Below are 17,104 nucleotides of genomic sequence, written 5' to 3' on the forward strand. Positions count from 1 at the left end.
TAAAATAACTATAGATTGTTCTCCAGGGCACTAGAGATATCAATAGTAAGGAGATTATGGACGTGGCGTTCTCATAGTGTTCAGAAAATGGTTGTGATTTTTAAGCTGATGAACAGCTTACACAGATGCAAATGGTCATATTGTCCTGATTCTTGTGGGCAGCACTTAAATAACATTTTAGTTTTTTGGTCCTAGTAGTTGGAACTGTTCCCTACACAAGGAGATTGACATTTTAGCCAGACAGATGACCAGAATTTATTTTTGATTGTGTTTTATTATTTGACTATTGCATATATGTACACAATGACATATATATACACATATCTACCCCATTTCACCTCCAACTCCCTGTGTATCATAAACATATCCTCTTTTCAACTTCATGTCTTCTTTGTGTGTGTGTGATAATCCACTAAGTTCAAATTGTGCAGCTCATATGTATTATTGTGAGGCCATCTCTTTCCCAGAGCACTATCAACAGCCAGCTCCTCAGTTAGGAATGGGGCCTGGACAGCACCTTTTCAATCTGTGCTGGAATTTTGGTTGGCTTGATCTTGTGTAGGTCTTATCCAAGTAACTACAACTGAATGTGTTTATGAGCACATTACCCATGTTATATACAGAAGACAGCATTTCATAGTACCCTTCCCCATCCTTCAGCTTTTTTTCATTTTTCTTTTTTCACCTCTCTTGTGATGTTCCTGGAGGCTTGGTGGAGGATGGGGTCATGGCTACAGATGTTATATTTAAGGCTTAGCACTTGCAATCTCTTATTAGCATTTTGGTCAGTTATTAGCCTCTGCAATGATGGTTGCCCAATACAAAAGAAGCTTCTCTGACTAAACTGGAGAGTACCCCAGGTATTTAAAAGTTGATTTGGCAACATGACCATTTAGCAAAATAACAGTAGCAGATTCTATCATAGAGCCTATGACCTCCTCAGCTATGGACTTTTGACCATGATTATAGTACCAGGCATGAGTTTTCCCCATGTAGAACAGGCCTCAAATCTAATCAGAAAGTGACAAGTTACCCAGTAACATCCATGTTACTTTTGCACTACTGGACATAATCCTGCCTGGCTGGCTGGTATTGTAGCATGTAGCGTTCAGTTCTGGATATGACTATTGATACTCTTTCTGTGCTTGTATCCTACATAGCACTCCCTAGCACTATAATAGTTATCCAGAAGTGAGCAAGTTTCTTGGTTGGTTTGATTTATCTGTGTCCTATAGTCACAGTATGTGGTGTGTTAAATATTGGAGTCTCACCATCTAGTTGGGGTAGGCAATAGTCTATGATGTTTTGGATGCTTCTGGGGCCTCCTTGCCTGTTTTAGTTAGGGTTTCTATTGCTGTGAAGAGATACCATGACCACAGCAACTCTTATAAAGGAAACATTTAATAGGGGCTGGCTTACAGTTTCAGAGGTTTATTCCGTTATCATCATGACAGGACATGGTGGCATACAGGCAGACATAGTGTTGGAGAAGGAGCTGGGAGTTCTACATCTTGATCTGTAGGCAACAGGAAGTAAAATTTTCCACACTGGAAATAGTTTGAGCATATGAGACCTCTAAGTTCTCCTCCACAATAACACACTTCTGCCAACAAGGCCATACCTACTCCAACAAAGCCACACCTTCTAATAGCGCCACTCCTTATGGGCCAAGCATTCAAACACATAGGGCTATGGGGGCAATACCTACTCAAACCACCACATTGCCCAATAACTTGTATCCCAAGGAGCTATTCCATGCCTTGCACTGTGATTTTCATTTAATAACCCATGTCTTCTGGGAGCCACATTGTCCTCCTATGCAGGGTACATCCAGTCAAACTGTTCAATTTTTTGAAATTATATGCTGAAATTTTCTTACTAACTAATGAGTTTCTATAAATGATTTGCACATATCCTTAGTTTTGTCTAACCCACCAACTGTCTCCTCCTCCTTCATTCCCAACTTCATATCCATGCTTAATCTTTTAACCTCTAGCATTCTCCACACATCTTTCATGTCACATGCATTCTACTATCTCTCCCATTATATTTTGAACTGTGAGATAGCAGACATTGTGTGGCCTTTGCATGCATTCTTCCTTTGGGTTGCCCCTCCTTCCACCATGCAGTCTTCTTGATAATCCCATGTTCCTCACCGCTTAAGCCTATCTACCCCTACTATTCCACGTCTCTAATTTCATTTTTACCCATAATCTACTATTCCCCTCCCTTAAGTCATCTATTCTTCAAATAGCTCTTTCTAGTTTGCTGGGATCCACTTGATCTTCATACACCATAAGTCATCTTTATTGATGCTCTCTTTCTAGATTTCTTTCTTTGTGTCACACAGGGCTCTCCTAACACCCTTTCTCAGTTTCAAGCCAGCAGCTTCTCTATCAGAGTTTTAGCCACACAAACTACCAGAAAGTACAACTTATCTTTAAGCTAGTGTCTGGAGGATTTTCATTTGTTCTCAGTGTTTTCTCATTGTTTTCCCTCCTTTAAAAAATAACTATATCTTTGTTGTTTATGTTCAGAGATTTGAGCTTTCAGATTTTTCTTTCTTTTTAAAATTTCCTTATGTTCTTTTAAAAATTCTTCTCTCCTACAATACATCCTGACCACAGCTTCCCCTCCCTCCACTCTTCCCAGCACTGCCCCACCTCCCCTCTCCCCCAGATCCACTCCTCCTCCCTTTTCCTTCAGAAAAGAGCAGGCCTCCCAGGGATATCAACCAAACACTGTATAACAAAAGTAGGCACAAACTTTGTCCTTTGGTGTAATCATGTTGTTTTTCTCTGGGTTTTTCATTTTAGTGAATCCCAGCATCTCCAAGTCTGCTTCATGTTGTTGTTGTTTTTTCCAGACCGTGAAAACAAACATCCATGCTTTAAGACTAGGCAGTCTGCATCATAGGGGGAGTGAGTTGGATTATTTTATCATGAAGACTCCATGGAAGAATGGGAGAAATCCCTCAAGATCACTATATAAATCATGTTTTTTCCAGCTTTATGGTTGGAATAGCTATTTATATAGAAATCAGGGGAAATTAATGTTGATTTATTAGTTTCCATGTTAGTTCAAAAGCTCTTTATTGAGCATCTGTATTATGTTAATGCTGCTCTGGGGCCTAACAATACAGTGGAAAGAGCATAGTTCTTCTCCCCAGAGAACATTCAATCTACTGACAAAAACAAACCTTATGTTTGTGCTTATAAGACAATTGTAAAATATCCCATTCAACAAACATCCTTCTGGCTTTATGTGCATATTTAAAAATCTCACAATAGAGCAAAGATAAAGTCTGTTTGTACATATATGTGCCTGGCAGATATTGCTTGGTAGTATCTATATTACTTTTACCAAAAGAAATTTCAATAGAATGATTCATCTGTTCTAGGCTTCTGCTTGATTTTTATTTAAGGGTTCTATTTCTTGGGCTGTACTACCTGTCCCAATTAGTTTGCTTTGCACTGTAGAAATCGACCTAACTAACACAGAAGGGTTTAGCATAACTCTGTCCCACTAAGAACTTAAGAACTTAGGTAGTGGGGTCAGTGAGATGGTTCAGTGGGTAAGAACCATTGTTATGCAAGCCTGAAAATTTGAATTTGATCTTCAGAACCTAACATCAAAGGAGGGAATTGAATGACATTCTGTGACCTCCACACATGTGCCATGACATGCAAGCACTTGCCCACATATACACAAAAAACAAACAAAAAATAAACAAAACAGAATTTAGTCAGTAGGTGGGCTTTGTCAGTAGGCCATAGTTTTTCATCTCCTAGTCTGTTCCATAAACAATGAAGATTCTTATGTCTGACAGAATGGCATTTTAGAAATAGAGGAGTGTGGTGGTTTAAAAGAAAATGGCCCCTAAGGGAGTGGCACTATTAGAAGGTGTGGCCTTGTTGGAGCAGGTGTGGTCTTATTGGAAAAAGTGTGTCACTGTGGAGGCGGGCTTTGAGGTCTCATATATGCTCAAGATACCACCCAGTGGCTGCACACCACCATGTCGAACCATGATGATAACGGACAAAACTTTTGAAAATATAAGCCACCCCAATTAAATGTTTCTCCTTTATAGGAGTTGCTATGGTCATGGTGTCTCTTCACAGCAAAAGAAACCCTAATGAAGACAAGGAGTAAATGTTGTATCTATTCTTCTAGAAATACAGTGATAATAATTATAACGAAATTAGGAAAGCAATTCAGTATAATTAGCATATAGTATCAAAATATGTTCCCATTGTGTTAGTTAAAAATGTGAACTGTAGCCATCAATATAAATGAATCACATCCTAATTCTGTATAACAATCACCTTTATTATGCTATTTTTAAAGACTCATCTGGACATGGCATAAAAGAAGGTATTTGATTATATAGTAGTTCTTTCTTATCAATGGTGGATATATTCCAATATCTCAGAGGGTAACTGAGACTGAGAATATTATACATTTCCCATATATACAGATTTTTGATAGATTAACAATAATAATGAAGCAGAATCTTATACTATTTCATTTTTTTTCCTGGTGCTGTGATAAAATATTCTTGTAGTGGGGAAGTCAGGGGAGCAGGAACCTAAGGCAACTGACTCTCCTATATCCATGGCCAGGAGGAGACAGCAGTGAATGTTTGTCTGTCTCCTTTCATCCAGTCCAGAACTCAGCCCAAGATATGGTGCCACTTACCTAGGGTGCGTCTTCCTACCTCAACTAGTGCAATCAAGACAAACTTGCAGGCATTTTCCCAGGGCAATCTCTGAGAGATGATTCTAGATTCTTATTGACTTGGCAATTCACATTGACCACCATAATAAATGTTGTCTAAAATTACAGTCATTGGATTTGGGAATTTTCTATCTAATATTTCTTTCGCTGCAGTTTGCCACAGATAACTAAAGCTATAGACTGAAAATCGTGGCTAAGGGAAATGAATATTGGAATCACATCTTTTTCTTAGAATAAATGTACAAATAGGATGTGTTTGTATGGTAAAATGAATGTTTTTCCACCAGTACAGTTCCTAGTATGATATTGCACTATTTTCAGAGTTAAAAAACTAAAATAAATATTATATATTATGTACATTCAAATGTACTTATATTAATACATGGTGATTATTTTTACCACAACTGAGAACCTTTTATTCTTCAAGTCTATTATGTAAGACATCATGGTCAATACTATGACCTGTAAAAAGGCTGTTATTCTATATCATGTTTTTAAAATTTTTAGAAACAGAGTGTGTGTGTGTGTGTGTGTGTGTAGTTGCCCATGGAGGCCAGAAGAGGACATGAGGCTCCCTGGAACTTGAGTTATAGGTGGTTTGTGAACTAGGAATGGAACCCATATTCTCTGAGCAAGCAGGAGATGTTCTAGACCACTGAGCCATACATTTGTTGTTGAATTGTTTTTGGTATGTATGTGTGGGAATGATGCAAATATTCATATAAAAGTGAGGAGTGAGGTATACTATGGATTACAACAAATTGCTCTTGGACTAGAATCAAATCTGATTCTAAAAGGGAGAGTGCCTTAGAGAAAAAACTTTAAAGTCATATATTAATGGGCAAAAAGGGGACAGAAATGACATGTATAGTGAAGAACCACATGAAGGCCTTGTGGAGGTAGTTGATCTATTCAAGGAATGACATAGAAGTCAGCTATAAATAAAATGTATTTTCTTGACAATGAAGATTATGTATGTATGTATGTTGCGGATGTCCTGTCTTATGTCACATGAATGTTTCTGATTTTCTCACTGCTACTGTCTGTCTCTCTCATTTTCTCTTCTGGACCTGAGCACCCTCACAGTTGACTGTCTCCTGTGTGTCCTATCTATCGAGCAACAGTGAGTGCTGAAGGTATGGTGGGAGCTAAAGAGTACCAAAGTATTTCAAGAGCATGCATATTTAGAACTGAACAACTCCTTTTGCTTCAAGTAGTACTTTTAGGAAAGCTCAAATTTTTACCGTAAATTCTGATTGGCAAGCTAATGATATATATGTGTGCACATGGTGTACATTTATGCATTTGAAGAGAATAAACTACATGAGGTTTTCATATTTTCCCCAATAATCTTGACAGTTATTGAATATCAGATAATAGAATATCATTTCATTTTTCCATTTATTTTATTTCAAATTGATGTATATGTAAATGAGGGGATTAGATATGACAGCTTAGATACGTAAATTAGCTGATATAATATCAATGTAATGTCAGCATATAACCTTAGTAATGAAGCTGTCAAATAACTTAAATATGAGAGCTAAAAATGATGCTTGCTCTGAGTCTTTATTGCAATGTAGAAATAGTGCTCTGTATAACTTGCTTGATTTTGGTAGGAATTGTAAACTTAGGTGGATCTGTATTATTCAAATGAATTGAGCCATAAGTGAAAAACAATCATATTCAGTGGAAATATATAAACTCAGTATATTGTAGTGAATATAATAGAAAATTTAAAAGGTTTACTTTTGAATGACAATCAGCAGTAAATTAGGATGAAACTGTATCAAATATGGTAACGAGAAGTTTGCCAGTTAGATTGATTAGAAGAACTCAGCATGTGTCAATTGTCTGCCTGTGCTTTTAGAGCATAGTCATAAATACTCCCTTGAATTTTCTACAATCTATTAGTAAAGAAAACATAACAGTAATCCACACTACATTTATCCTTTGTAAACTCTGGCCAGTACCTTAAGAGGTTGCATAAGGAATAAGAGAAGCATATTAGTATCCACCTGGTCCTAGTCAGCAGAATTTTAAAGATTCCTACTTTAGCAATATTCCTATGCCCCACTTATTAAATAAGGCACAGGTACTGCTGTGAAAGGAATTTGTAAGCATAGCTAAGGTCACCAATTAACTGACCTTAAAATCCTTCTGTTGAGGGACATCTGAGCTGTTTGTAGTTTTGGGCTATTATGAAGAGAACAGCAATGAACATGGTTGATCAAGTGTCTCTGTAGTAGGATGAAGCATCTTTTGGGTGATATAGATGGATCTTTTTGAGTGATATAGATAGATTTCCTGTTTTCCCAAAAAACCACCACCCTGACTTTCACAGTGACTGTACAAGTTTCTAGTCCCACCAGCAATGGATGAGTGTGTCCCTTACTCATAACTTCTCCAGCATGAGCTGTCATTAAAAAAAATAAGTCATAAATTGAAAGTTCTCCAACCTACCACGAGCACTCCTTTCTGTAGGCTGCCCCTTTGTCTGAATGATGGTGTCCTTTGCTGTGTAGAAGCTTTTCAGTTTCATGAGGTACCATTCATTATTGATTTTAGTGCCTATGTTATCAGTGTTCTGTTCAGAAAGTCTTTTCCTGTGCCACTGAGTTCAAGGTTGTTCCCCACTCCTTCTCTGTCAGGTTCAGTGTATCTGGCTTAATGTTGATGTTTTTGATCCATTTGCACTTAAGTTTCCTGCTGGGTGATAAGTATGGATCTGTTTGGATTCTTCTACATTCAGCCATCTAGTTTGACCAGTTTGAAGATGCTGTCTTTTTTCCAGTGTGTGTTTCTGGCTTCTTCTTCTTCTTCTTCTTCTTCTTCTTCTTCTTCTTCTTCTTCTTCTTCTTCTTCTTCTTCTTCTTCTCCTCCTTCTCCTTCTCCTCCTCCTCCTCCTCCTCCTCCTCCTCCTCCTCCTCCTCCTTCCCCTCCCCTCCCCTCCCCTCCCCTCCCCTCCTTCTCCTCCTCCTCCTCCTCCTCCTCCTTCCCCTCCCCTCCCCTCCCCTCCCCTCCTTCTCCTCCTCTTCCTCCTCCTCCTCCTCCTCCTGCTCCTGCTCCTCCTCCTGCTCCTGCTTCTCCTCCTCCTGCTCCTCCTCCTGCTCCTCCTCCTGCTCCTGCTCCTCCTCTTCCTCCTCCTCCTCCTCCTTCTCCTCCTCTTCCTCCTCCTCCTTCTTTTTAACAAAAATCAAGTGTTCATATGTCTGTGGATTTACATCTGGGTCTTCATTTTGATTCCTTTGATCTACATGTCTGTTTTTGTGCCAATACCATGATGTTTTTATTAGCATAGTTATATAGTACAACTTGAAATTAGGGATAGTGATACCTACCTCCAGCAGTTCTTTTATTATTCAGGATTGTTTTAGCTATCATTTTTGTTGTTGTTTATTTCCACACGAAGCTGAAAATTGTTCTTTCAAGCTCTGAAAACAATTGTGTTTGAATTTTGATGGGGATAGCTGAATCTGTAGATTGCTTTTGGTAGGATGGTCATTTTTGCATTAATCTCACTGATCCATGAGCATAGGAGATCTTTTCATCTTCTGATACCATCTCCAATTTCTTTCTTCAGTGATTTGAATATTTTTATCATACAAGTCTTTAATTTGGTTAGAGTTACCCCAAGATAACATTATTTGAGGCTATTTTGAAAGATGTTATTTTCCTGATTTCTTCCTCAGACTGTCATTCATACATATGAAAGCTACTGATTTTTGTGAGTAAATTTTCTATCAGGCTATATTGTTGAAAGTGTTTATCAGCTGTAGGAATTTCCTGGTAGAACTTTTCCAGTAATTTATGTAATAATCATATCATCTACAAATAAAGATAATTTGATTTTGCTCTTCTTGTCTTATTGCTGTAGCTAAGACATCACGAACTATATTGAATAGGTATGGAGAGAGTAGACAACCTTGTCTTGTTTTTGATTTTGGTGGAATTGCTCTTAGTTTGTCTTAAGTTGATATTAGCTCTGGGATTTCTGTAAACTACATTATTATGTTGGGTTATATCCCTTGTTTCCTGATTCTCAGGACTTTGATCATGAAGGGTTGTTATATTTTCTCAAAGGCCCTTTACATATCTAATGAAATGATCACATGGTTTTTATCTTTCAGTGTGTTTATATGAAGGATTATGTTTATTGATTTAGATATATTGATCCATTCCTGCATCTCTGGGAAAAAGTCTACTTAATCAGGTGGGATGATGTTTTTAATGTGTTCTTGGATTCAGTATGCAAATATTTTATTGAGAATTTTTGCATCTGTGTTCATATGGGAAATTGGTTTCTAATTTTCTTTCTTTGTTGAGTCTTTATGTGGTAATGTTGGCCTCATAAAACAAATAAGACAGTATTCTTTTTGTTTCTATTTTATAAAGTAATTTATGAAGTATTGGCATTACCTTTCCTTTGAAAGTCTGCTAGAATTCTGCACTAAAATAATCTGATTGTGTGCTTTTTTGTTTGGTAGACTTTTAATTACTGCTTCAATTTCACTAGGTGTTGTAGGTCTGTATAAGTTGCCTATCTGATCTTGATTTAACTTTGGTAGATAGTATATATTAAAAAATTATCTATTATTTTTAGTTACTCCAATTTGGTGGCATAGGAGTTCTTAAAGTATGTCCTTATGATTCTCAGTATTTCCTTGGTGTCTATTGTTGTGTCCTCCCTTCCATCTCTAATTTTGTTAATTCGGATCTTCCCTTCACCTTTTAGTTAATTTGGATAAGGGTTTGTCAATCCTATTGATTTCCTCAAAGAACTGACTCTTTGTTTCATTCTTTATTGTTTTCTATTGTTGTTATTTTTTGTTGTTTCTATTTTATTGATTTCAGCCCTGAGTTGGATTATTTCTTGCCATCTACTCCTTTTGGATCTGACTCTTTCTTTTTGTTCTAGAACTTACAGGTGAGCTGTCTCTCCATTTTTCTTTTTAATGTAGGCTCTTAGTGCTATGAACTTGACTCTCAGATATGCCTTTACCATGTTCCATATGTTTGGGTATATTATGTATTAATTTACATTGCATTATATGCAAAGTCTTTAACTTCTTTCTTAATTTCTGTCTTGACTCATTTTTCATTCAGTAGTGAGATGTTTAGTTTCCAAGAGTTTGTAAGCTTTCTGTTGTTGTTGAAATGCAACTTTAATCTCTGGTGATTAGATAGGGTGCAGGGTGTTATTTCAATTTTCTTGTATCTATTGAGACTCGCTTTGTATCAGAGTATGTGGTCAATATTGGAAAAAGTTCCTTTGGTGCTAAGAAGGTATATTCTTTTGTGTTTGGGTGAAATGTTCTATAAATATCTGTTAGGTTTTTTTGGTTTATGACTTCTGTAATCTTTTCTGTCTGGATGACCTGCCTATTGGTTAGAGTGCTGTACTGAAGTCTCCCACTATCAATGTGTGAAGGTCAATATGTAATTTAAGGTATAGTAGTGTTTCCTTTTGTGAACTTGGGTGTCCTTGTATTTGGTATATAGTTGTTAAAAATTCAATGTTGTCTTGGTGAATTTTTCCTTTGATGAGTGTGTAATGTCCTTTCCTACTTCTGATTAGTCTTGGTTTGAAGTCTATTTTGTCAGATATTATGGCTAAACAAGCTTGTTTCTTAGGTTCATTTGCTTGGAATACCTTTTTCCAAAATTTACCCTTAGGTGATGTCTATCCTTAATGTTAAGGGGTGTTTCTTTGTGGTTGATATATTGTGCTGATCATACTTAACAGTGACTTTGAAATCTTCAAAAAGATGACGGGATCCCACAATGACAATTCCACATGGATTATGATAAAGCTGATTAACACCACCGGAAGATCTGCCTGTGGCCTTGTAGGCCCCAGCTCAGGTCCAAGCTGCATGTGGCCAGTTGTGGTGGTGCATGCTGGAAGATTTGCTAAAGGAAACAGAAGCAGGAGGATCTCCAGTTCAAGGCCAGCCTGGGAGTCTTGCTGAGGAGAAGCTGTGGCCGGGGCTGGGCCACAAATAGTGACAGCTCTGGACTACAAACTGCTCAGAACAATTTCAAAATCATAGTTGAGATGCTCCAGCCTCACAGACTACTGGAACAAGGACTTCAGATAAGCCCTGCACTTTTGTATTATGCAGAGACTGGACAACAAATGATACAACTAACTCTCTCAGGACTTGACAATTAACCCCAAAATTTTCTTTTCAGGAACCCCCAAAGATGCCTTTGCCCCCAGAGAGCAAGAAGTAATTTTAAGAAAATGATGCCCACATTCCCAAGAGGTCGAGTGGGTAGTTTTTAGTCATTTGAGTTACAGATATTGTCATTGTTTATGATGGTTGGTTACAAGTTGTTAATTGTTAATGATAAAAAAAAAACAACAGGCTAAACAAAGGAGATTAGATATAGGGTTCTTGTTTAAAAAAAAGAAAAATAAAAGAGAGGATATAGATAAGAGGTAGACTATTGAATCTACTCTGAAAAAAAAGATAGAAATAATAGAATAAAAGGGTAGATTATTGAATCCACTCTGAAAAGGAAAAAAGGAAGCTATAGAAATAATAAGATAAAAGGTAGATTTTTTTAAAAGGGAAGATATAGAAATGACAAGATAAAAGGTAGACTTTTGAATCTACTCAGAGAAGAAAAAAGAGAGATTATGGATATGATAAAATAAAAGGTAGATTATTGAATTTACTTTATTTATTTTTTTTCTTTTAAAATTAATTTAATTTTACATATCAGCCATGGATTCTCCTCATCCCTACACCAAGGCTGAGCAAAGTGTCTCAACATAGGCCCTAGGTTCCAAAAAGCCAGCTCATGCACCAAGGACAGGTCCTGGTTCCACTGCCTGGGGGCCTCCCAAACAGTTCAAGCTAATCAACTGTCTCACTTATCTAGAGGGCCTGGTCCAGTTCCATGGGGGCTCCTAAAGCTATTGGTTCGCAGTTCATGTGTTTCCACTAGTTTGGTTATTTGTCCCTGTGCTTTTTCCAATCATGGTCTCAGTATCTCTTGCTCATATAATCCCTCCTCTCTCTCACTGATTGGACTCCTGGAGCTCCACCTGGGGCTTGGCCATGGATCTCTGCATCTGCTTCCATCAGTCACTGGATGAGAGTTCTATCATGACAGTTAGGGTGTTTGGCCATCTGATCACCAGAGTAGGTCAGCTCAGGCCCTCTCTCGACCATTGCCAGTAGTCTATAGTGGAGGTATTTTTGTGGATTTCTGGGGACCTCTCTAGTGCTCTGCTTCTTCCTGTTCCCATGGGGTCTTCATTTATCATGAATCTACTTTTAAAAAGGAACTATTTGTTTTAAATATTTTACATTGGATTGGACTTTTGTATATTGCATACACATTTTGGACTCAACAAAATAGGATAAGTAATGAAAATTTTTGTCTGAATTTGTCAAATGTTAATGGACTGGACATTGATAATATATATAATGGAGGGTTTTTTTTTTGTCTGAATCTGTCAAATGTGAATGGATTAGACACTGTTAATGTAATTCTTGACTGTATATATTTTATATACTATTTCTTATATTTGTTACAACTTTTTTATTTTAAACAAAAAAAGGGAAATGTGGTTGATATATTGTTACCTCAATAAACTTATCGGGGGTCAGAGAACAGAACAGCCACTATATTAAGCATAGAGGTTAGGCAGTGGTAGCACATGCCTTTAATCCTAGCATTCTGGAGGCAGAGATCCATCCAAATCTCTGTGAGTTCAAGGCCATACTGGAAACAGAGCCAGGTGTGGTGGCACATACCTTTAATCCCAGCACTTGAGATCTCATGTCTTGCTTGGGAAAGACACATGCCTTTCATCCCAGGAAGTGACGGCAGGAAGCAGAAAGGTATATAAAGCTTGAGGACCAGGAACTAGAGGCTGTTTTAAGCTTTTAGCTTTTACCAGCAGTTCAGCTGAGATCCATTTGAATGAGGATTCAGAGGCTTTCAGTCTGAGAAACAAGATCAGCTGAGGAATTGGTAAGGGGAGGTTGGATGTGGCTTGTTCTGTTTCTCTGATCTTTCCGTGTTCACCCCAGTACCTAGCTCTGAGTTTGTTTTTATTAATAAGACCTTTAAAGATTCATACTACATTTCTTGGATAGTGCAGATGGACAGATTATGGTTTTGCATCCAGTCTTTTAGTCTGTGTGTTTTTACTTGGTAATTGAGACCGGGATGTTGAGAGTTATCTATGAGCAGTGTTTGTTGATTCTTGTTATTTTGTTGTTGTTGTTGTAGTGGTGGTGGTGGTGGTGGTTTTGTGTGTGTGTGTGTGTGTGTGTGTGTGTGTGTGTGTGTGTGCAGTATGTGTTGGTGTGTATGTTTCCCCTTTTTTGATATGCTGGTCTGGGGATATATATATATATTTAATTATTTAAATCCCATTGAATTTCATTCATTGAGCTAATACTTTGTTTAAAACTAAAACTATATCCACATTGCTTACATGTGGTTCTCCTTCTTCTTGGGATCATCTGCTGGCGATCATTGAGGTGGTGAGGGAGCAGAAGTGGGGGGAAGCAGGGTTCAACTGTGTGGATATGACAGAGATAGTCCTCCAGGAGATTACTTCAGTGAAACAACTCAACTCTATTCCATAATATAGGAAATATATAGGACTGGGAAGTCTGGGGACAAACCCTTATTTTCGTTAAACAACATGTTCCTATCATAAGCCTTCATATATGACAGTAAGGTCCTATAGCAAAGCTCCTAGTATAAGTCTTAGATACCATATAAGCAACAGGGAGAAAGCCTCTAGCAGGGAACTATGCCAAGGGTCATGCTAGAGATAAGTCTGACATCTGGGCCTAGACACATCCTTCAAATACGGGTAGATAGAGGGCAAGAAGCCTCACTGGGGAAGAAGTCCTTCATGTTGCTGAACTTGAAGAAAGTTACCAGGCCATGACAGACTGCAACCTCTGACCAGCAGGGTCTCCCAACACTTATGCTTGCTAATTAGTAATTTTCTCAACATCAGTTTATTGCTCTAAGAGCAAGCTAATGGCTATCCAATTGTTCCACCAGAATACCAGAAAAGATGAGGTTTGCTAGGGTTCATAATATTAGTATTGATTGACTCAATGATGTGACAATTAGATTTGACTTCCAGTCTGGCTTTAAAATATCACTGAGTGACTTAGATAGATAGGTCATCATAATCACTGTCAACACTGTTTTTCCTCTCTTTTGACAAGCATCAGTGTACCAAACAGAGTGTGACATAACAGATGCTTCCATATCAGTTGTGATGACCCTGGAAAAGCACATCAGGGACTCTCTGCCAGTCTAGGGAATACCCAATGTTTTAATTTTATTAGTAGTTTCCAAACAGTGGTATATTTATTATTACCACAATAAGTGAGAAAATATCAGGGCTGTTCCTTGTGTTTCTGCAAAAAGCTAGGAGCATGTTACCTTTTGAAACAAAGGCATTAAAAACCAATGTTCTCATTGCATTTGCTGCTGAGGTGCTTATTTTAGTAGGCATTCCCAGAATTCCCTTTTTCCTGGATAACTTCTTTATGGAGTTTTTACTTCCTATGTCAAATATGACTACATTATATCTTGGACTGTTGCACATAGTAATATTATAATGCATACAATCATGATTATCTCTTTAAATGGACAACATAGAATGTAAAAATGTCAGTCAGTTCACTAGTGTGTTTTAATCTTTAATCCTTTAAACACAGTTATATTGACTCCATGAGTGTATGTACCAGAATCACCTCTAGTTCTAGAAATAAGGTTGCCAGTGATGAGCTTAAGTCTAATTTGGTAATTCTTGTTTATCACAGCCAATTTTCTCACATTGATCTCCAGAATGAATTCCATCTCCTCAGACTTAAGAAGCAGAATTTTCCTTCCAACTAATGACCAGCAAGATTGTCAGGTATCTGAAAACACAAAGCATTTCAAGTTCTGACACACTTGGCCATTCATTTATTGCAATTATTTGGATACCAATTATTCCTTACAGATTACATTTTATGACTTCTCCAGTCACCAAGATGACAAATTGACAGCAGGCCTTCAAACCACATGTGACAGTCCTATTCAGCATGTATGGCAGAAAACAGAGGTACTCCAGAGTCAATGGGAGAGAAATGTCATCACAATCCAGAGCTCACAGCGGTTTCAGGTAAACTTCTATCTCCAAATATGGCTTTGGAAGAAAATTCCTAAGAACTCAGATTTCAGAACAGGTCAATTAAAAAGGTCACATGGCCAATTTATCTGCCAGGGACTGGGGATTTCCACAATTTTCAAGTCTTGGGCAAATTAGAATGGCCAGTCATGATAACAGACATTCTCATTGTGAAGTTTTGATTTTGTGTTTTGATTTAAAATTGATATATTTTAAGATAGTTATGTAAAGGTTAACTATAATTCTATAAAATCCTGTGAAATTAGCTCCTCAATTTCTTAAACCTCATATTTTCATCTTTTGCTTTTTTTACTCCTCTTTCTTTACACTTCTTCCTCCCAAGAATCACTTTTCTCTCTAACTTTTACCATGCATTTGAGAGGATAATTTTGAATAATGAATGAAGAGATTTTAATTTACATACTAATTCCAAATGCTGTTGAAGTAGAATAATTCTCATATTCATCTCATGGTTAAGCTCATTTCAACACATCTTTTATTTTCCTAAATAATTTTATGAATTAAATCAAATGCAAGCCTATAAAAGACAAGCTTACTTATGCAGCCTATTAAAACCTATGCATGACAGAAATTATAATATAATGGTTATTATAAGACTTCTTGGGAAAGCATTGCATGTTTTAGCATTTGGGATGGCCAAGCAAAATTTTTCAGTTAAAGATGAGAAGTATTTTAAAGCATTTTTTTTTTTAAGAAAATGACTTTCTAAACCTGTTTTATGGACAAATTTAGCAATCAATTATTTTATTTTTAGTTTTGCTTTTTTATTTCTTGAGAATTTGACACATGCATATAATCTTTTGATCAAACATAATCCCCTGTTTCCTCCTTGCTAATTCCTCCAGTATCCCTGCCAAACTTTTTCCTCCCAACTTCTTGTGCTTAAAAAAATCGAGACTACTAATGCTGCTTGTATGTCCATGTGTGTAGGACCATTTGCTAGAGTATGGGTAGCCTCTCAGGGGCTGGATCCCTGAAGAAAAATGGCTCCTCCTTCCCTAGCAGCCTTAAATTGCCAATAGTCTCCCAGGTAGGGGTGGTATTTTTGGAGTTCTTCCCCCATCCATGCTGGTATTTTGACTGACTTGATCTTTTGTAGATCTTGTGAAGTCACTGCTGCTGTGAGCTGATGTATGCAAAAGCCCTGTCATACCCATCAAAAACACTTGCTGAAGATATCCACTATTTTTGACCCTTAAAATCCTTCCACCCACTATTCCATAATGGTCCCTTAGTCTTGGGGGAAGTGGATTGATATACATGTCCCATTTAGAGATGAACACTCAACAGTCCCTTAGTCTCTGCGCACTGACCATTTGTAGGTGTTTGTGTTAATGGCAATCTACTGTAAACAGAAGCCTCTTTGATGAAGGTTGAGAGATGTAAACTGCCTCTAATTTCTTATCAATAATTATCATTTAAAATAAACTTTATATAAAAGTATCTTATTTGATATATGCTATATATCTAGTTGTTTAGGCCGAAGGAATGAATTAGCTTCAATTTAGCCCTCAGCTAATTTAGAATGACTAAGAGGAAAGGCATGGATAAATGATAGATATCTATGCCGGTTATAAATGTTGAATGACATTTACATGAGTGACATATTTTCTTGGTTGATGCCATGAAATCACTGCACTTGAAATTTTCAGTCATTGTTAAACTAAAAGACTATCTAAAGTAGATAGCAAAATAACTTAGTATCTGGTTAAATGCTGCATAGATTTAATAGTTCTATGGTTGGACATAGTTCTATAGTTTGATAATTTATAACCTATTGAAATCAAACGTCCATATTTATGTGGGGGAGAGACATCTTACATCATGACACAGTTAAGTTTTTCTGCTAATTGCTTTACTTATTTAAATATGACTTACTTGGAGTGCTTGGGGTGTGCTAGGCATGATGCAGGAAAGGTTTCAAGTACCAATTTGCGAGATAGTTGGCATCTACAGGGAGCAGATATTTGGTGTTTCAATGGCTTTAGCTGGGTGTAGTGTGCAGTAAGTTCCTCTGGAGACCAGTGTTTGCTGTGATGGTTGAGATGAGATTCAATGCTAGAGGAGATTCTAGTATATTTCCTATGTACTTTTCATTCCTCCGTGTCTTCCTAAGCAACATAGCAAAGCCAAGATTGATTTTGTTAAGAATGAGCCACCTCAACTGAATGCAATTTG

The 17,104-nt window shown here is 37.2% G+C and overlaps 1 protein-coding gene across 1 annotated transcript in view; it reads left to right on the top strand.

Moving 5' to 3' along the window:
* The window catches only part of Malrd1 (MAM and LDL receptor class A domain containing 1), a 609,872-nt gene that overhangs the window by 24,672 nt on the left and 568,096 nt on the right, over positions 1-17,104 (top strand). Inside the window, exons 3-4 of the mRNA XM_059263620.1 lie at positions 14,556-14,650; positions 14,738-14,899. Coding sequence (XP_059119603.1) covers positions 14,556-14,650; positions 14,738-14,899 — 257 coding nt within the window. The remainder of the gene's footprint in view (positions 1-14,555; positions 14,651-14,737; positions 14,900-17,104) is intronic.

This window comes from Peromyscus eremicus, chromosome 5 (assembly GCF_949786415.1).
Source record: "Peromyscus eremicus chromosome 5, PerEre_H2_v1, whole genome shotgun sequence".
Classification (NCBI taxonomy): domain Eukaryota; kingdom Metazoa; phylum Chordata; class Mammalia; order Rodentia; family Cricetidae; genus Peromyscus; species Peromyscus eremicus.